This window comes from Oncorhynchus clarkii, chromosome 14 (assembly GCF_045791955.1).
Source record: "Oncorhynchus clarkii lewisi isolate Uvic-CL-2024 chromosome 14, UVic_Ocla_1.0, whole genome shotgun sequence".
Lineage (NCBI taxonomy): Eukaryota > Metazoa > Chordata > Actinopteri > Salmoniformes > Salmonidae > Oncorhynchus > Oncorhynchus clarkii.
Genome location: NC_092160.1, coordinates 20,887,958 through 20,909,457, shown reverse-complemented (window position 1 = coordinate 20,909,457; position 21,500 = coordinate 20,887,958). Strand labels below are relative to the sequence as shown.

Sequence of the window (21,500 nt, the reverse complement as noted above, 5' to 3'; positions counted from 1 at the left end):
GCTGTTTGTTTTTCTACCTGTAAAACTGAAAGAATGTAGACGTTTCCTCTGCAGCTATAGATGCTCGCTAACAGCCTTTCCCCTTTGCACCATGCTAAGCTTGGATAGCCAGTAGCAGCCTAGCGGGATTGTGAATCTGTCCTGAGGAGGGTATTTATCGTTTGGCTACGCTAACGGTACGTTCCTTGCATCACCCATCACTTACCTTACAGCCACTGAGGGTATATATCATTCTGCATCAGCCATAGTGATACAGTAAATGGATATTGTGACTGGTCGGCAGTTGGGGTCATTAAGGAAATTCACATTCACAACAGATACCTCATTTAACTTTCCAATTGATTTTACGCTGACACCCATTCAACATGCACATGCAAATGTTCATGGTATGGGCTTCCGAGTCATTGAGGCTAAACATTCATTCGGCGGTATCACAGAGCGTTGTTTGGCCTTTGTAATACATTCATTACACACAGGGGCATCCCAGATAATGAAGACCTTGATTGGAATGCTACTTTCCTCTAAATTGCTTTGACTAAAAAGCCTCTGCTTAATTCAACGCCGACCGACATGAGGCATTTGAGTTAACGCAATGACTGACAGCCCTCATAGAGCCAACTACAACAGATAAGAGAATTCATTAGCCACGTTTTTTTTCTACTCTTGACGAGGCCAATGAAAATCATTTTATTTGGGCGCAGGAAGTCCATATATGTGCAGCTGCCATATTTGGAGATGGGGTGAAATGCGGTCAACCAGCTCTGTGTGTGTAATCCTGACTCGGAGCAGAGAGGAGGATCTCTGTATTAACAAGTTAGCAAAGCCTGGGCAGGTGGATGTTGAGCTAACAGTCTTAGTCGTTAATTGACTGAATAAGACCAATAAAGCCAGACTAATGGGTGTGGGGTTACAAGAAGGAGCATCCTCACATAATCTTAGTGATCAAATTATGATGGCCAGAGTGTGTGTGTGCGTGTCGTTGTGTGTGTGTGTGTGTGCGTATGCATACAAGCATGTGTGTATGTTTCTCTGTGTGTGTGTTTCTGTGTGTGTCCGTCTTTTCAGGGCCATTGGCTCGATCTCAAAAGCATGCGAATGCCCTGACACTGACAGTATGAAGAGTCATTGTGATGATAATGGTACTGGTAATATGATGCCTCTCCTCCCACTACACTTTCCCTGTTACTGCTGCTTCCTCCTCGACAGCTGCTACAGTAATCCTCTAACACACACACACACTTGGTTTATCCAATATATATTTGCATAGACACTGGCTCTCAGTGATCAAGTCACTGATATTCACACAGCAGGCATTATTCAACCTAAACTGGTCACAGGATTTCAATTTATTCAGGATAACCCTTCAATAAAGAAAACATATAGTATTGTGTCTTAAAGACTACCAAGTTAGTGTATTTGTACCTCATAAGTTCCTGACACAATTTCATTAGAAGCTGGCACGTACAGCAACAGATGGCTGATAAACACTTAGGCAGCCCAAGGTTCTGTTGTGCTACAGTGATCATGTTTGTCAAATCTACAACATCTATGTGTGTGTGTGTGTGTGTGTGTGTGTGTGTGTGTGTGTGTGTGTGTGTGTGAAATCAGTGGTGCAACAGAAATGGAGCAATTAAAACAATATCCACACTAGCATATACCACTTGGTATGAAGGAATGTATTGGACATGCATTCTATTTACGGACAAGCAAACAGTCTCTGGACTGGGCAAACGCATGTATAGGAGCAGAAGCTGATAGGGGGGAGCAGTCAACAAGTCATGAATTATTGGATTGAATTGAAGAAGAACCTGAAAGGAAAATGTCTTCTGGCCCATGCTCAGTGCAGGGGATGTTCAGAAAATGGTTCTGAAATTCTCCAGCCAGGTGTGGAGGTCAGAGCGCTCGGAAGTCTACATCTCCACAACACAGGGCAGAGAACAGGGAGAAGGCCTCAGTATCACTGCAAAAAAATATACACACACACACACACGCAATCCCTCTTGTGCCGGTAGCAGCAGTGCCTATTACCATTTAGGACCATGGAGAGTGACAAAGTGTCGATGCACAAAGTCAGCCATTTTGGGGATGGATGAGACCATTCTGGTAACTACGGCTGTAGTAATACAGTAGTCACCCCCTAAAAAGGGACTTAGTGGCTATCTACATGAAGCAACTTCTTTATTTGCATTTTCTACAGCAAGATGATATCACTTAATGCTCATCATTATGAGCTAGCTTGCTAATTATCTTTTGGATAGTGAGAATTAAGAATACACAGCAGGTTTATGTGATAGACACTGTAGTTTTTAGTTTTACCCTCCCCACTCAGACCACTCCCAGGCAGTCCGAGCAAATTTTTTTGCTTAAGAAATTGCTCTCTGTTAAGAAGCTTTTTTTGTTTCTTTTTGACCATTTTAATTGCAAACAATCACAGTAAGGTACTTAATTGATACCTAGAAATGGCTGCGATGTTCCAATTAACACAGAGAGTTTTAAGTTAGGGTTTATTCCTCTCTAACTCTCTCTAAACACAATTACCCTGTCTCTCGCTATCTCTCTCTCTCTCCCTCTCTACCTTGCCCTCTCTCTCCTCCTCTCTCTCTCTATTACAAAATAGGTTTGTAATAGGTTTGTAATAGGTTTGTAATGTAGAAGAAACGACACTACTGCGCACCTTACTCGAATGAACGAGGAGTCCTCGAGTGCATCAGATAAGCGCACAGCGCACCATTGAGCCAGGCAACCAGCGTTGAGGCATGGAAAAAACTGACATGTAGCCGGAAGAAATTTAAAGACATTTAGATCGGGATCATTTGTGATTTTGATCATTTTCAGTGTGGTGGATCTATTCGGTAATAATATAAACTCCACGAATCACGCGCCTTTTTCGCATGCGATTGATTTGTTAAATTGGTTGTCTGTAGCCTACCTTTCATGCAATACTCAAGTCAAAATGAACATGATGTATTATTATGTAAAGTAACATTCTGCACGGTGTTAGATTAAATGTCTTAACTGTAGCTTAATATTAACAATTAATGTATTTCCGTTTTGGGCATGCTTGTAGGCTATTGGTTATTGTTTGTTCATGATATGTGACATATGAACATGAATGTAAAACATCTAGACATTTGACATTATGTATTTGGGTTAAATTAATGTCAGATATAAAGGGTAGTTAGGAAACCACCATGTTATATTGCTGGATACAGTGAGAGGCAGTGGTTAGCCCACATCCTGCTTCCATGCCTCTGTTGTTGGGGTAGTTTTATAGTCTAGTCAGTATCATATACCGAAATTAAATTCAATTTTCAATTCAATTTAAGGTCTTTATTGGCATGGGAAACGTATGTTAACATTGCCAAAGCAAGTGGAGTAGATAATATACAAAAGTGAAATAAACAATAAAAATGAACAGTAAACATTACACTCATGTACAAATGGTTAAAGTACAAAAGGGAAAATAAATAAGCATAAATATGGGTTGTATTTACAATGGTGTTTTGTTTTTCACTGGTTGACATTTTCTTGTGGCAACAGGTCACAAATCTTGCTGCTGTGATGGCACACAGTGGTATTTCACCCATTAGATATGGGGGTTTATCAAAATTGGGTTTGTTTTCTAATTCTTTGTGGGTCTGTGTAATCTGGGGGAAATATGTGTCTAATATGGTCATACATTGGGCAGGAGGTTAGGAAGTGCAGCTCAGTTTCCACCTCATTTGTGGGCAGTGTGCACATAGCCTGTCTTCTCTTGAGAGCCAGGTCTGCCTTTCTTAATAGCAAGGCTATGCTCACTGAGTTTGTACATAGTCAAAGCTTTCAGTCACAGTGGTCAGGCAATGGGTTCTATAACTGATTCAAGTATTTTTAGCCATATCCTAATTGGTATGTCGAATTTTATGTTCCTTTTAATGGCATAGAATGCCCTTCTTGCCTTGTCTCTCAGATCGTTCACAGCTTTGTGGAAGTTACCTGTGGCGCTGATGTTTAGGCCAAGGTATGTGTAGTTTTTTGTGTGCTCTAGGGCAACGGTGTCTTTGTATTTGTGGTCCTGGCGACTGGACCTTTTTTGGAACACCATTATTTTGGTCTTACTGAGATTTACGGTCAGGGCCCAGGTCGGGCAGAATCTGTGCAGAAGATCTAGGTGCTGCTGTAGGCCCTCCTTGGTTGGTGACAGAAGCACCATATCATCAGCAAACAGACATTTGACTTCAGATTCTAGTAGGGTGAGTCCGGGTGCTGCAGACTTTTCTAATGCCCTCCTCAATTCGTTGATATATAGGTTGAAGAGGGTGGTGCTTAAGCTGCATCTCTGTCTCACCCCACGGCCCTGTGGGAAGAAATGTGTGTTTTTTTGCCAATTTTAACCGCGTACTTGTTGTTTGTGTACACGTGTACGTCGTATGTTTTTCCCCCAGCACCACTTTCCATCAATTTGTATAGCAGACCCTCATGCCAAATTGAGTCAAAGGCATTTTTGAAATCAACAAAGCATGAGAAGACTTTGCCTTTGTTTTGGTTTGTTTGTTTGTCAATTAGGGTGTGCAGGGTGAATACGTGGTCTGTCGTATGATCATTTGGTAAAAAGCCAATTTGACATTTTCTCTGTACATTGTTTTCACTGAGGGTCTGCTGTTAATGATAATGCAGAGGATTTTCCCAAGGTTGCTGTTGACGCCTAGCCCACGGTAGTTATTGGTGTCAAATTTGTCTCCACTTTTGTGGATTGGGATGATCAGTCCTTGGTTCAAATATTGGGGAAAATGTTAGAGTTTTAGTATAGCCAATTGGAATTTGTTGTCTGTATATTTGATAATTTCTTAGAGGATACCATTAACACCACATGCCTTGTTGTGTGGAGGGTTTTTATTTTGTCCTGTAGTTCATTCAAGGTGATTATAGAATCCAGTGTGTTCTGGTAGTCTTTAATAGTTTATTCTAAGATTTGTATTTGATTATGTATATGTTTTTGCTGTTTGTTCTTTGTTATAGAGTCAAACAGATTGGAGAAGTGGTTTACCCATACACCTCCATTTTGGATAGATAATTCTTTGTGTTGTTGTTTTAGTGTTTTCCAATTTTTCCATACGTGGTTAGCGTCCATGGATTCTTCAATTACACTGAGCTGATTTCTGACGTGCTGTTCCTTCTTTTGCGTAGTGTATTTCTGTATTGTTTTAGTGATTCACCATAGCGAGGGCGTAGACTTAGGTTTTCCGGGTCTCTATGTTTTTATTTGGACAGGTTTCTCAATTTCTTTCTTAGATTTTTTCATTCTTCATCAAACCATTTGTCGTTTTTCATTTTCTTTGGTTTTCTATTTGAGATTATATTTTTCTATTTGATAGGGAAGCTGAGAGGTCAAATATACTGTTAAGATTTTCTACTGCCTTCACTATTACAGTGGAACGTTTTGTCCAGGAAGGTGTCTCTCTCTCTGTCACTCTCCCTCTCTTGTGAGTTTTTCTCCTCCTTCTCTTTCTCTACCCCCCCACCCGCTCTCTCTCTCTCTCACTTTCTGTCTCTCTCTCTCACTTTCTCTGTCTCTCTCTCTCCATTATTCCTTCTCTGTTTCTCTTTATCTTTGCCTTTGGACTTTTTCTCCTCCTTCTCTTCCTCCACCCCCTGCTCCTCTCTCCCTCTCTCCCTCTCTCTCCCCGTCTCGCTCTCTTTGTCTCTCTCACGTTCTCTCTCTGTCTCTCTCCCTCTCCATTATTCCTTCTCAATATGTCTCCCTTTATCTTTGCCTGTGTGACTTTTTCTCCTCGTTGTCTTTCTCCACCCCCCCCGCCCCCCCCCTCTCTCTCTCTCTCTCTCTCTCTCTCTCTCTCCGTCTCTCTCGCTCACTCAGTCTCTCTCGCTCACTCTCTCCGTCTCTCTATCTCTTTCTCACTCTTTCTCTTCCTCTCCATTATTCCTTCTCTATATGTCTCTCTTTATCTTTGCCTGTGTGTGACTTTTTCTCCCCCTTTTTTCTCCACCCCCCGCGCCCTCACTCTCTGTCTCCACCCCCCGCCCCCTCATTCTCTGTCTCTTCATCATTGTCATCTCACAAGGGGACAGTAACAGTGGGGGCTCTTGTCCTTGGACTTGGAAGCCAAGGCCCCAGTTTTGACAGGCATGAATAGCTACTTGTTCCTTCCACACAATCCCCGTAATACCTGAGTCTTAGCCGGGGAGGGGATGTTTGTCTGTCAACGCTCATTATGTCAGACCACAGAGGAGGACAAGGGACGCAAGAAGACACTCACACACACTTGCAAGCAGACATGCACAAACACACACTTGCAAATCCACAAATGTCTGAACAGTCACATACATGCATGCACATTTACACATGCACCCAGTCACGCACACTCACACACATTCCAGGAAGAGGTATGTCATGCCTGCGCCACATGCCTGGGGTGAGAGAACCTTTGTGGGCTCCAAAGCTTGTGTGGTAGTGTCTTCTTCCTCCCTTTCTCTCCCCTGGTGTCAGAACAGCCTTGTGCAACAGGAGATACCCCCCACTGTTTTCTGTTTCCTCCTCACTCTCCTTCCCTACCCTGACACCTTGGTGACATTTTCACCAGTGAAGAGGGCAGAGTGATATCTCTCTCCTTTCTCTTCTCTCTCTCTCTCCTGCATTGGGAGACTGGTTCACTGCAGTGCCACACACACCATCTTTGGTGGGGAACAGACTCACGATACACTCCACACTGTGTACATGCAATATGCACTCTTAGGTCATCAACATTAGTCAGGCATAATAACAAGATAATGGAGAAGCAATAAGAGTCTCAAAGACCAGACACAGTATGTAGTTACCTTCTATAGTAGAACATGTGTCCTCATGCCTGTGTGTCCCTCTACAGGAAGCAGTGAAGGACAACCACAAGAAGAGGGAGATGGAGGAGAAGATCAAGAGAGCCCGACTGGCCAAGGAGAAAGCGGAGCGCGAGAAGCAGGAGCGCCAGCAGAAGAAGAAGCAGCTGATTGACATGAACAAAGGTACGCCACTTCTTCTGTCACTTTTAGAGAGAGAGAGACAGAGAGAGATTGAGAGTGTGTTAGAGAGAAACTGTGTGGGGGAGGGGGCTGTGTGTGTGTGTGTTGAGGGGTGTGTGAGGGTTGAAGCACTGAACTGTACCTCACATTGAGTCTAACTGCAGGGGGTGGGAGATGCATCTTTATCACTGAGAAGAAATCACATGCTTCGCATGTGTTTTATCCTGTCTCTCTCCTGTCTCTAATAGCGAACAACAGTGTGGTATAGAATCCATATTCATATGTTTTGTTCAATATTCATATATGTATTATTGATATCATTGTTATGATGATTGCTAATAATAGTAGTCATAGTAGTAGGCTAATGTACTAATACTACAGTATTAGTCATTGTAGTACAGAAAATTATATTATCAGATAGCTACGTAAAAATTTTTTTGTATATTTGAACCAAGGTATAAGTAGTACTATTAGTAGTTATAGTTATCACCCTAGTAGTAGCAGTATAAATAGTCACAGTTACATCAAAGCCTGGCAGTTCCTGTGTGAATCCCTATTATGTCATTGTGTTTGTCACTGTGGTGGCTGTTGGGTGACGAGCAGAGAGCTGGCCGCCTGCCGCCAGTGTTGTGGTGATGTAGGGATCTCAGGTCCACTGGCTTTGTAGAGCAGACAGTTGATAGGACTGGCACATCACACAGAATCACACATACATTCATGAGGAGGACCTTTTTTTCACCACATTAGTCACATGCTATTAAAACATTTAACAACCCTGGATGGCTAACATGGACACATTTTATTCAGACTTTTTCAAACATAGAAATGGAAGGGAAATGAGAGGATAATCATTTTGAAATGTTCACAACCGTAAAACTTCAAGTGAGACATTTATTAGTTACAGGAAGTTTAAGAGAAATTTTTGGAAGTTATTTCCCCCAACTTCCTGGTTTCGATTTGGACTTGGATTATTTTCTCTCTCCGACTCTGTCCCAGCCGGGTTGTTTATAGCTTATCGTTTTGACCGACTGCCTTTTTATCTTTCTCATAAACAGTGTAATGGTGGTGAAAACGCTATTGATTATTTCAGACGGCACAGTTATTCAGACATGGCAAATAGCAATAGAGATCTCTGTGCCCTATTACTGAAATGACATTGAGACAGGCAGAATGTTGTGCCTAGAGGGCTTGGGGGGCTGGGAACCAGTCCGCGTGATCTTTTTTGTTATTTTCTGACAAACACACTGGGATTTTTTACAATCCACCAGCTTCAAATGTCACAGCTAGCCAAGGACCTTTCTGTAGCTCTGCTGTGTTCAGCAATGTGACAAGCCGCTCCAAGTCATTCTCCATCACACACTGCTGCTCTAACTCTCTGCCAGATAATTGATGCATGCAACTTTTTCAAGCAGAGAACTCTTTGAAAGCTTCATTTTTAATAATCCAGAATGGCTGTCTTCTGAAGATGCCTGGGAAGCCTATCCCTCTCTCTTTTTTCTCTCTCTCTCTCTCTCTCTCTCTACTGTCTCTCTACTGTCTCTCTCTCTCTCTCTCTCTCTCTCTCTACTGTCTCTCTACTGTCTCTCTACTCTCTCTCTTCTCTCTCTCTCTCTCTGTCTCGCTACACTCTCTCTCTCTCTCTTTCTCGCTCTCTACTGTCTCTCTACTCTCTCTCTACTCTCTCTCTCACTCTCTACTGTCTCTCTACTCTCTCTACTCTCTCTCTCTACTGTCTCTACTCTCTCTCTCGCTCTCTACTGTCTCTCTACTCTCTCTCTCGCTCTCTCTCTCTACTCTCTCTCTCGCTCTCTCTCTCTACTCTCTCTCTTGCTCTCTCTCTCATTCCCGTTCTCTCTGCCTCTGTCTGTTTCTCTCTTTCTCTCTTCCTCCCAGCTCTGTCCCTCCCCCTCTGCCTTACCCTCTCTTTATGTGTCTAAGCAGATGGAGGAAAGTAGGTGTGATATTAAATATTTCTGCCGGAGCAGATTTGGATCTCTGTTTCAGTCGGAAGACACCATAATATGTTGGGGGATGAATAAAACATGACAAGGACACGGACTGGTAGCCTGGAGCCTAAGAGATAGCATGGATACTCTGCCATCCCCGTCACCCGACTCCTGGTCTCTCCCGACTTTGTGTCTGATCATCCAGAAGTAGGAATTCTGAGCCTTTCAAGTTTCAAGGACGATGATACCTACAAGCTTTATATCATTGGCAGTTGGTGGTTCTGAAATCAATAAGCCAATACGATTTAATCAAAGTCGACTCGTCCCCCTTAGAAATGTTCTCTCGTCATATTTTGTACCCTGACTAGGTAATTTTTGAGAAAGTACAAGAAGGGGAATGACAGTTGGATGATTTTTTACCCATGGTAAATGGGACTATGAACAGCAAACTCAGCTTGATGGGGGGTTAAAGGGCAGGGTTTCTCTGTCTTTTGACTCTTGTGAGTAGATTCTGCTTCGACTCAGTTTCTCTCTTTAGCTCTCTGTTCAGAACACAGATGTCGGTCTATCCAGTATTTTTCCATTGTATTCTTCATAATTGTTTCTACCCTGCTGGCTAGTATCAGCCTTCCTCTCCTACAGATGACAGCCTTGGGTGTGAGAGGCTCCTCGGCTAGCCTTGCTATCCACACTCATCACCAGCAGGCCTCATTGACGGCACTGTTGAAAAATTCTATGTGTACTTCAACAGTTTGCTGGAGTTAGTGAGTTGGATGCCTTACATCCATATTTTATGGCCCGGCATCAAACATGTTTTAATAAAAAGTTGGGGAAGATAAGGCAGTGTATGGTTTCTGAGGCAGATAATATTTTATTCTTCAAAACCATTTACCAATCATATCCAACCATTTTCAGCATTAATGTGGGTGGGCCGGTTATAGAGCTAGAATAGATCTCTACTTTTGATATAACACATTTTCTTGGACATGTATTTAATTCCAAATAATACTTTGTGATAATACATTTACACTTTCAACACCTTTATTGCAGGCAAATATCTTCTCACAGCCAGCTGGCACGAACATATGGCCATTATTTTCCTGGAATGACATACATGTAAATTAAGCTTTTCAATGTATATTTTCGATGGATTTATGCATTCATTCATTCTAAAATTTGATGGATCATACCATGGTGTTTAATGTAATTTCAAGGGGCTATTTTGGTAAAGAGATAGATTTAAGTCATTTTGCAAATTAAGAACTAATCCTCTTCACATGCAAATGATTAACAATGAAATGCATATTTAATGACAATTTAATAAATTTAGCTTTAAGAGTATGGTGGTAGGGTGGGGGGGAGAGGCTGATTGACAAATGCTTTTAGGAAATGGCACACGAGTGAAACTTGAGAATATGCCCTTTTGTGAGTTCAGTCAGGGAGTACTTCTTGGAACGCCTGTGATTTATGCGCGAGACAAGAGTCAGGCTAAATCTGTTTTCGTTGTGAACTATTAGAAATACTAATATGGGAAATTGCTTATGAAATCATTACGTGCTTCTCTCCATTTGTTTTAATTTGCCCTAAGTGGATTCCCATATTCTCTTGGACTAACCAGATGTTCACCATTCAACCCAAATTGCTTTACCCCGGCTTCAAGTGAACGGGTGAGCCAACGCTGCTGTAAAATAGAGCCTAGATCTGCCGTAATCCTTCTGTCTCTAATAGGAAAAGATGTTTCATCCCAGCAGGGTATTTATTAGGCCGGCAGATATGAAACAATGTCACAGAGAGTGTTCAGACACAGCCTGTAGATCGAGAAGGAGGAGGAGGGAGAAAGAGAGAGAGGGGGGTAGGAAGAGAGAAGGGTGGAGGGAGAGAGAAAGGGAGGGAGGGAGAGGGAAGAGAGGGAGGAAAGTAGGGGGGAGGGAGGGGGAGAAAGAAAGCGAGAGAGAGAAAGAAAGAAAGAGAGGGGGGGCCACGGAAATGACTGGACTGGACATTCTAATGGGGAAAACACACAGGTCTGTTGAAGTTAAAACACACTTTATTTAGAAGTTGAATATCATTGATGTTTTAACCATCAGAAGGAGTAGGGGAGTGGAAAAGTGGGCACCTGTGCCCGGCTGGCATCAGACAGGGTCAGTATCCTGGTCTCAGCCAGTGTCCGTGCCTACACGTGGATGTGTCCCCCCAGTCAAATCCACTTAGTTCTGAATGGGGCCTGGAAGCACATATTACTCTGGTTTGAGCACAATGTGACATGGCATAGGGGACACATTGGAACAATTCAACAAGTTAAAAAGTCATTTGAACAGGTTTCGTAATAACAAAGCAGATATCTGCTAGTAAATACAAAGCCTAGTCAGATTAATTTACATTTCACATAAATCACAACACACTTTATTTAAAAAGGATTTAGCGCTTGATGGTTTTTGCGACTGCACTTGAAGGAACTTTCAAAGTTCTTGAAATGTTCAGCATTGACTGACCTTCATGTCTTAAATTAATGATGGACTGTCATTTGTCTTTGCTTATTTGAGCTGTTCTTGCCATAATATGGACTTAGCCCTGTTTGGTAAAATACCATCTACTGCATACCACCCCTACCTTCCATATGTGTTATTTCATAGTGTTGATATCTTCAGTATTATTCTGCAATGTAGAAAATAGTAAAAATAAAGAAAAACCCTGGAATGACTAGGTGTGTCCAAACTTTTGACTGGTACTGTCAGTATTCACACCCCTGAGTCAATGCATGTTAGAATCACCTTGGGCAGTGATTACTACAACTGTGAATCGTTCTGGGAAAGCCTCTGAGAGCTTTGCATGCCTGAATTGTGCAATATTAATTCTTCAAGCTCTGTCAAGTTGGTTGTTGATCATTGCTAGACAGCCATTTTCAAGTATTGCCATAGATTTTCAAGACACTTTAAGTTCAAACTGTAACTAGGCCAGGATCATTCAATGTCGTCTTGGTAAGCAACTCTAGTGTATATTTGAAAATATGAAGAGTGGTACTCAGTGATATGTTGTTTTGGATTTGCCCCTTGAAATAGTATTTTGTATTCAGGACATAAAGTCAATTTCTTTGTCATTTTTTTTGCAGTCATGTTTTGGTATATTTTTCTGCACAGGTTTCCTTCTTTTCATTCTGTCATTTAGGTGAGTATTGTGGCGTAACTACAATGTTGTTGATCCATCCTCAGTTTTCTCCTATCACAGCTATTAAACTCTGTAACTGTTTTAAAGTCACCATTGGCCTCATGGGGAAATCCCTGAGCGGTTTCATTTCTCTCGCAACTGAGTTAGGAAGGACGGATGTATCTTTGTAGTGACTGGGTGTATTGATACACCATCCAAAGTGTAATTAATAACTTCACCATGCTCAAAAGGATATTCAATGTATGTTTTAAAAAATATATATATTTATTATCTACCAATAGGTGCCCTTATTTGAGAGGTATTTGTGGTTGAATACTTAATGACTCAAGACATTTCAGGTTTTCATTTGTAAAAAAAAATCTAAAAACATAATTCCACTTTGACATTGTGGGGTATTGTGTGTAGGCTAGTGAAACAAAATCTCAATTTTATCCATTTTAAATTCAGGCTGTAACATAACAAAATGGGGAAAAAGTCAAGGGGTGTGAATACTTTCTGAAGGCACTGTACGTGTAATATGCACTGAGAATGGGAATAGAAAACTTTATTTTGGTTAAATAGATAAACATTTTGAAGACATATGAAGTGAATTATGGAACCTAAGACATACAGTGGCAAAACTGCTCCAGTTCCTTCAAGTTGGATGGATTCTGCTGGTGTACAGGAATCTTTAAGTCATACCACAGATTCTCAATTGTATTGAGGTCTGGGCTTTGACTAGGCCATTCCAAGACATTTAAATGTTTCCCCTTAAACCACTTGAGTGTTGCTTTAGCAGTATGCTTAGGGGCATTGTCCTACTGGAAGGTGAACCTCCATCCCAGTCTCAAATCTCTTGAAGACTGAAACAGGTTTCCCTCAAGAATTTCCCTCTATTTTGCGCCAGCCATCATTCCTTCAATTCTGACCAATTTCCCAGTCCCTGCCGATGAAAAACATCCTGACAGCATGATGCTGCTGACAGCATGCTTCCCAGTTGGGATGGTGTTCTCAGGATGATGAGAGGTGTTGGGTTTGCGCCAGACGTAGCGTTTTCCTTGATGGCCAAAAAGCTCAATTTTAGTCTCTTCTGACCAGAGTACCTTCCATATGTTTGGGGAGTCTCCCACATGCCTTTTAGCGAAAGCAAACGTGTTTGCCTATTTTTTTCTTAAGCAATGTATTTTTTCTGGACACTCTTCCGTAAAGCCCAGCTCTGTGAAGTCTACGGCTTAAAGTGGTCCTATGGACAGATTCTCCAATCTCCGCTGTGGAGCTTTGCAGCTCCTTCAGGGTTATCTTTGGTCTCTTTGTTGCCTTTCTGATCAATGCCCTCCTTGCCTGGTCCATGTGTTTTGGTGGGTGGCCCTCTCTTGGCAGGTTTGTTGTGGTGCCATATTCTTAATTTTTTTTAAATAATGGATTTAATGGTGCTCCGTGGGATGTTCAAAGTTTCGGGTATTTTTTATGACCCAAACCTGATCTGTACTTTTCCACAACTTTGTCCCTGACCTGTTTGGAGAGCTCCTTGGTCTTCATGGTTCCTCTTGCTTTGTGGTGTTGCAGACTGGGGTCTTTCAGAACAGGTATACTGAGACAGGTATATATACTGAGATCATGCGACAGATCATGTGACACTTAGACTGCACACAGGTGGACTTTATTTAACTTATTATGTGACTTCTGAAAGTATTTGGTTGCACCAGATCTTGCTTCATAGCAAAGGGGGTGAAGACATATGCACACACCACTTTTTTTTTTTTTTTCTCACTTCACCAATTTGGATTATTATGTCCATTACATGAAATCCAAATAAAAAAATCTATTTAAATTACAGGTTGTAATGCAACAAAATAGGAAAAACGCCAAGGGGGATGAATACTTTTGCAAGGCACTGTATTCTGGACTGAAAATCTTTTTGGTTACAACTTGCTACAATAACAATGGCTGTATGTTGTGTCATGTATTACAATGACCCACTTATGTCTAGCTGCCTAGCTACTTAACTACCAAGCGAGCTGCTTGGCTACCTAGCACACAGTATTTGCTCAGCAGTTCTTTGGTTGTGTGATCATACTTCATTTAAAAATATATATTTATATAGCTCTACAGGGAATTAGGAGGACGAAAACAAACCACCATTTTCAAACAAACGCAATAGTTCCCAAACTATTCCAGCCATTTATAAAATACTCCAATAGTTGGAGGCTCACAGATGATTTTTTCCTAATTCACTTTTACCTGCAAGTGAGCATTCCTCACAGTGCAAATTAAAAACCACTCATCCAGTCCAATCCATTTTTGCAACAGCTTGCAGGCACTGGCAGAATTCAGTTTCATTCAATTCTATTCTCTGGGGAAATGTCATCAACAATTGAGAGGGAGGCTTTGGCTTTTGGCTGAGGTGGTTTAGGCTATTCACTGTTATCAATGTTTACTGTGTACCAGCTCAAGTGATGTTGAATTGAACCTCTCTCTTGTTCAATTCAGAGTTCAAAATAAGATGAACAACTGCTCGCCTTGACATAACAGCACATAATTTCCTTGAAATGAGTCTGGGTATATTAGTAAAAGCAAGGCAACAATCTTCCTAATCTCTCTAAGCGGCGTGGACACCGTGTTTACATATAGTCAGAGACTAAGTAAGTCGGGATGTTTTCAGTCTTTTCACCGGTTGTATAATGAGACGATTGTGTCATTTGCTTTTCATTTGTTATTTTATTATTAAAAGGCACTGTTCAAGATTGACTGAGTGCAACCATTTCAAAAATAATCACTTTTGCTGATGATAGCCCATCTAGTAAGCTTGCTCAGTTCACTGGGCCTATTAGATTAAGGAAGAGGATGCCTCCGTAGCTCTGTAGAGAGAGAACAACTGTGAATGTTGACAACGATGGACACTAACGTCTATTTATGCGTTCTCCCTTTCTGCTTTTCAGCTTGAAGAGACTGCATGTCTCCAAGAAAAATAAGTCGGTGTCTTGCTTTTCACATAAAGTATATGTTACAGCAAAAAGGTACAATAGACCACCGGTATTACAATAGAACCACCAGTGGCTTTGATATACATTTGTATACATTTCTATTCTACTTATGCTGATTATTCACATGTTACTACTATACAGTAGCATACCTCATCCACGTCGTTCTCAATCTCTCTACCTAGCTAACAGGTTCAGGCTTGTGTCGTCTTGAATGCTGATTGTGCATATGTGCCAATCTCCATTAGCAGTGCGTGCCATGCTCGGGGGAGCCGGAGATGTTTTTGCCGTTGCCAGGGCCGACAGTAACACAAGAGTGACAGAGCGGTGTGAGGAGGAAGTGGATTGATGGTGGTGTATGACAGTGACAGCTAGCACGCGTTAGGGCTAGAGAGAGCATACCTGTATGTTAATTCGATGTGTTCATTCTCCTGTTTGGTCTGTATGTTAGCTTATATAGTATTATGACACATACATACATATAATATGCACTGAGAATGGGAATAGATCACTTTATCGTTGGTTAAAGAGATAAACGGTACAGGTGAATTTGAGGTGAATTATGGAACCTAAAGACATATTCCCAGCTGAAAAGCTTTCTGGTTACAACTTGCTACCTTAACAATGGCTGTATGTTGTGTCCTGTATTACATTGACCAACTACATCAACGGGACTACAGTGGAGAAGGTGGAAAGCTTAAAGTTCTTCGGCGTACACATCACTGACGATCTGAAATGGTCCACCCACACAGAAAATGTATTGAAGAAGGCACAACAGCGCCTCTTCAACCTCAGGTGGCTGAAGAAATGTGGCTTGGCCCCTAAAACCCTCACAAGCTTTTACAGATGCACAATTGAGAGCATCCTGTTGGGATGTACCACAGCCTGTACTGCAACTGCACCACCCGCAACCGCAAGGCTCTCCAGAGGGTGGTGCAGTCTGCCCAATGCATCACCGGGGGCAAACTGCCTGCCCTCCAGGACACCTCCAGCACCCGATGTCACAGGAAGGCCAAAAAGATAATCAAGGACATCAACCACCCGAGCCAGGTCCAGTTCACCCCGCTATCATCCAGAAGGTGAGGTCAGTACAGGTGGATCAAAGTTGGGACCGAGAGACTGTAAAACAGCTTCTATCTTAAGGCCATCAGACTGTTAAATAGCCATCACTAGCTGGCTTCCACCCGGTTACGCAACCCTGCACCTTAGAGGCTGCTGCCCTATATACACTGCTCAAAAGAATAAAGGGAACACTAAAATAACACATCCTAGATCTGAATGAATGAAATATTCTTATTCACTTCTTGCGTCGAGCAATCCCGTATCCGGGAGCGTAATCATAGCCTCAAGCTCATTACCATAACGCAACGTTAACTATTCATAAAAATCGCAAATGAAATTAAAGAAATATATTCACTCACAAGCTTAGCCTTCTGTTAACAACACTGTCATCTCAGATTTTCAAAATATGCTTTTCAACCATAGCTACACAAGCATTTGTGTAAGAGTATTGATAGCTAGCATAGCATTAAGCCTAGCATTCAGCAGGCAACATTTTCACAAAAACAAGAAAAGCATTCAAATAAAATCATTTACCTTTGAAGAACTTCGGATGTTTTCAATGAGGAGACTCTCAGTTAGATAGCAAATGTTCATTTTTTCCCAAAATATTATTTGTGTAGGAGAAATCGCTCTGTTTTGTTCATCAAGTTTGGCTAAGAAAAAAAAACGAAAATTCAGTCATTACAACGCCAAACATTTTTCCAAATTAACTCCATAATATCGACAGAAACATGGCAAACGTTTTTTAGAATCAATCCTCAAGGTGTTTTTCACATATCTATTCGATGATAAATCATTCGTGGCAGTTTGGTTTCTCCTCTGAAGCAAATGGAAAAATACACGCAGCTTGAGATTACGCAATCATTTCGACGGAGGACACCAAGCGAGCACCTGGTAAATGTAGTCTCTTATGGTCAATCTTCCAATGATATGCCTACAAATACGTCACAATGCTGCAGACACCTTGGGGAAACGACAGAAAGTGTAAGCTCATTCCTGGCGCATTCACAGCCATATAAGGAGACATTGGAACACAGCACCTTCAAAATCTGGGGCATTTCCTGTTTGAAATTTCATCTTGGTTTCGCCTGTAGCATCAGTTCTATGGCACTCACAGATAATATCTTTGCAGTTTTGGAAACGTCAGAGTGTTTTCTTTCCAAAGATGTCAATTATATGCATCGTCGAGCATCTTTTCGTGACAAAATATCTTGTTTAAAACGGGAACGTTTTTTTATCCAACAATTTTTAAAAAACTATATCGTAGAAGTTAAATACTTTTTTCTTTACATAGTTGAATGTGCTGACAACAAAATCACACAAAAATGATAAATGGAAATCAAATGTATCAACCCATAGAGGTCTGGATTTGGAGTCACACTCAAAATTAAAGTGGAAAACCACACTACAGACTGATCCAACTTTGATGTAATGTCCTTAAAACAAGTCAAAATGAGGCTCAGTAGTGTGTGTGGCCTCCACGTGCCTGTATGACCTCCCTACAACGCCTGGGCATGCTCCTGATGAGGTGGCGGATGGGCTCTTGAGGGATCTCCTCCCAGACCTGGATTAAAGCATCCGCCAACTCCTGGACAGTCTGTGGTGCAACGTGGCGTTGGTGGATGGAGCGAGACATGATGTTCCAGATGTGCTCAATTTTGATTCAGGTCTGGGGAACAGCGGGCCAGTCCATAGCATCAATGTCTTCCTCTTGCAGGAACTGCTGACACACTCCAGCCACATGAGGTCTAGCATTGTCTTGCATTAGGAGGAACTCAGGGCCAACCGCACCAGCATATGGTCTCACAGGGGGTCTGAGGATCTCATCTCGGTACCCAATGGCAGTCAGGCTACCTCTGGCGAGCACATGGAGGGCTGTGTGGCCCCCCAAAGAGATGCCACCCCACACCATGACTGACCCACCGCCAAACCGGTCATGCTGGAGGATGTTGCAGGCAGCAGAACGTTCTCCAGGGCGTCTCCAGACTGTCACGTCTGTCACTTGTGCTCAGTGTGAACCTGCTTTCATCTGTGAAGAGCACAGGGGGAATTTGCCAATCTTGGTGTTCTCTGGCAAATGCCAAACGTCCTGCACGTTGTTTGGCTGTAAGCACAACCCCCACCTGTGGACGTCAGGCCCTCATACCTCCCTCATGGAGTCTGTTTCTGACCATTTGAGCAGACACATGCACATTTGTGGCCTGCTGGAGGTCATTTTGCAGGGCTCTGGCAGTGCTCCTCCTGCTCCTCCTTGCACAAAGGCGGAGGTAGCGGTCCTGCTGCTGGGTTGTAGCCCTCCTACGGCCTCCTCCACGTCTCCTGATGTACTGGCCTGTCTCCTGGTAGCGCCTCCATGCTCTGGACACTACGCTGACAGACACAGCAAACCTTCTTGCCACAGCTCGCATTGATGTGCCATCCTGGATGAGCTGCACTACCTGAGCCACTTGTGTGGGTTGTAGACTCCGCCTCATGCTACCACTAGAGTGAAAGCACCGCCAGCATTCAAAAGTGACCAAAACATCAGCCAGGAAGCATAGGAACTGAGAAGTGGTCTGTGGTCACCACCTGCAGAACCACTCCTTTATTGGGGGTGTCTTGCTAATTGCCTATAATTTCCACCTGTTGTCTATTCCATTTGCACAACAGCATGTGAAATTTATTGTCAATCAGTGTTGCTTCCTAAGTGGACAGTTTGATTTCACAAAAGTGTGATTGACTTGGAGTTACATTGTGTTAAGTGTTCCCTTTATTTTTTTGAGCAGTGTACATAGACTTGAAATCACTGGCCACTTTAATAATGGAACACTAGTCACTCTAATGACGTTTAATATTGTTTACATACTGCTTTTCTCATCTCATATGTACATACTGTATTCTGTATGTTTTGTCAATGCCACTCCGATATTGCTCAATCTAATATTTATATATTTCTTAATTCCATTATTTTACTTTTAGATGTCTGCTAATTGTTGTGAATTGTTAGATACTTGCTAGGAGCACAAGCATTTCGCTACATCTGCAATAACATCTGCTAAATATGTGTATGTGACCAATACATTTTTATTTTATTTTATTTATGCCTATCTGCCTAGTTCCTTAGCTGCCTAGCTCCTTAGCTACCTAGCTACTTAGCTGCCTAGCTCCTTAGCTACCTAGCTGCCTAGCTACTTAGCTGCCTAGCGCACAGTATTTGCTTTCCCTGTTGTGTTATCATACTTGTATTTTTATAAAATATTTGTGTTGCTATATAGGGAATTAGGACGATGACAACAAATCACAATTTTTCAAACAAAACCGTTAGTTACCAAACTATTCCAGCCATTTATAAAATACACAGATAGTTGGAGGCTCACAGATGATTTTTTCCTAATTCACTTTTACCTGCAAGTGATCATTCTTCACAGTGCAAATTAAAATCCACTCATCCAGTCCAATCCATTTTTGCAACAGCTTGCAGGCACTGGCAGAATTCAGTTTCATACAATTCTCTGCGCTGGGGGAATTTCATCAGCAATTGAGAGGGAGGCTTTGGCTTTTGGCTGAGGTGGTTTAGGCTATTCACTGATATCAATGTTTACTGTGTACCAGCTCAAGTGATGTTGAATCGAACCTCTCTCTTGTTCAATTCAGAGTACAAAATAAGATGAACAACTGCTCGCCTTGACATAAAAGCACACCATTTCCTTAAAAAAGGATGTTCCCAGGAAGATCATTGAGAGATAATAGACTGATCTTAGACATCCTGTATAGCTTTATATTATATTTTTAGGGGAAGGACAAAGTATAGCAGCTGAGAGATTAGACCTGGTGGGAAAGTATGTTATCGGCTGAGACTGAGGTTATGTTGCAATGTCAACACTAGCATAGTGCTTATAGTTCCAAGACATTGCTTCATAATAATTTGTACGTTGGTGTGAATATTGGAAGACCTTTTTAGAGTGTCCAGACTAATGAACAGGGACAAACGGCAATATGATTAGGATCGGTGTTTTCCATAGGGGGAGCGCTACATTCTAATTATTATTATATACATTTGTTTTGCAGTGGCGCACCGCTGCTACTAAGTGCATATAGGGGAAACACTGAGGATATATGGCGTCCAGCTCCGAGATTCCCGCTCCTGCATATTTAATCCATGAACTTAATTTAGAGATTATCATGACACTGGTGTGTGTGCTCGTCTCCTTCTGTGAGTGACCCTCTCTGTATGTGTGTGTGAATACATTTGTTTGTGTGTGTGTGTGTGTGCGCTAACAGTTAGTCAGTGTGTGTCTCTGACTGTATGTGTGTGTGTGTGTGTGTGTATGTTGTTCCTCATTGGGGACGTGTGAAGAAAGGACCCTACCACATCTGCATACGATGGCCGCTGCTTCCCTGTCACTTCTGCCTGTGTTATTAACGCCGGCTGTCAGCAAGGCAGCATCCTCTTTAAATAACACTACATTACATTCCAAAGCCACGGGGATTCAGGGGACAGGCGCGGGTAGGGAGCAAGCCATTCCTCATGCACGTGACGGATGGCATTGACTGCATCCCATATGGCTCTGGTCAAAGTAGTGCACTATATAGGGAGTAGGGGTCCATTTGGGAAGTAGCCATTGTGAATTTGTGATTTTGTAATTACCTTGAAAGGCATCAACAAGGGCATTGGGCTTCATCGGGTTTATCTGCTGTAGCCTATCAACTTAATAAATAACGCCATATTAGATTGCGTTCGTATCATCTTGGAGGATCTGACTGTGCCCTAAGGCGGTGATTGACTGTGTGTGTGAATGTGACTGTCTGTGACTGTCTCTGCTTCCCAAATAACACACTATTACCTATATAGGGGAAAGGGTTCCATTGGGACGCACACTGTCTGTGTCTGGGCCCCTAGAACCTCGACGGGGTGGAAAGAGAGTTGGCTGGCTCGTCTTACATAAACAATTGTCATGCAAGGATTTACTCCATCTGATTTAGTGTGAAATGTATTTCTAACGCCAAGGCGACACAATAAGGCACTACCTTATCAATGTTCTACCAGACTTACACGCCACACATTGTTTTCAATGCATTTCTATCAAAATCATGTTTGACACAATGTGCCATCCAGATTGTGAAGCACCCAGAAACCCTTTGATTATGCGACAATAATTATTTAATTGCCAGTTAATATTACCCCAGGGAACTATTGCCTCTTCTCCCCCTCTGAGTTTTTTGTCTGAGTCTGCTGTATCAATAAATTTTTAAAAAAAAAGTAACGTTTGGTCTGTGTGTGGAGAGAGAGGCCGAATTATTATTATTAGTACTTTAAGCGTCTAATAATTTCAATCTGACTGACTTAATTGGTCTGGTTTTCTCTCAGGTCAGAAAAACGGTTCTGAATGAG

The 21,500-nt window shown here is 42.1% G+C and overlaps 1 protein-coding gene across 1 annotated transcript in view; it reads left to right on the top strand.

Moving 5' to 3' along the window:
• The window catches only part of LOC139366406 (diaphanous-related formin 2), a 691,096-nt gene that overhangs the window by 575,514 nt on the left and 94,082 nt on the right, over positions 1 to 21,500 (top strand). Inside the window, exon 28 of the mRNA XM_071103857.1 lies at positions 6,864 to 6,999. Within this exon, the coding sequence (XP_070959958.1) occupies positions 6,864 to 6,999 (136 nt within the window). The remainder of the gene's footprint in view (positions 1 to 6,863; positions 7,000 to 21,500) is intronic.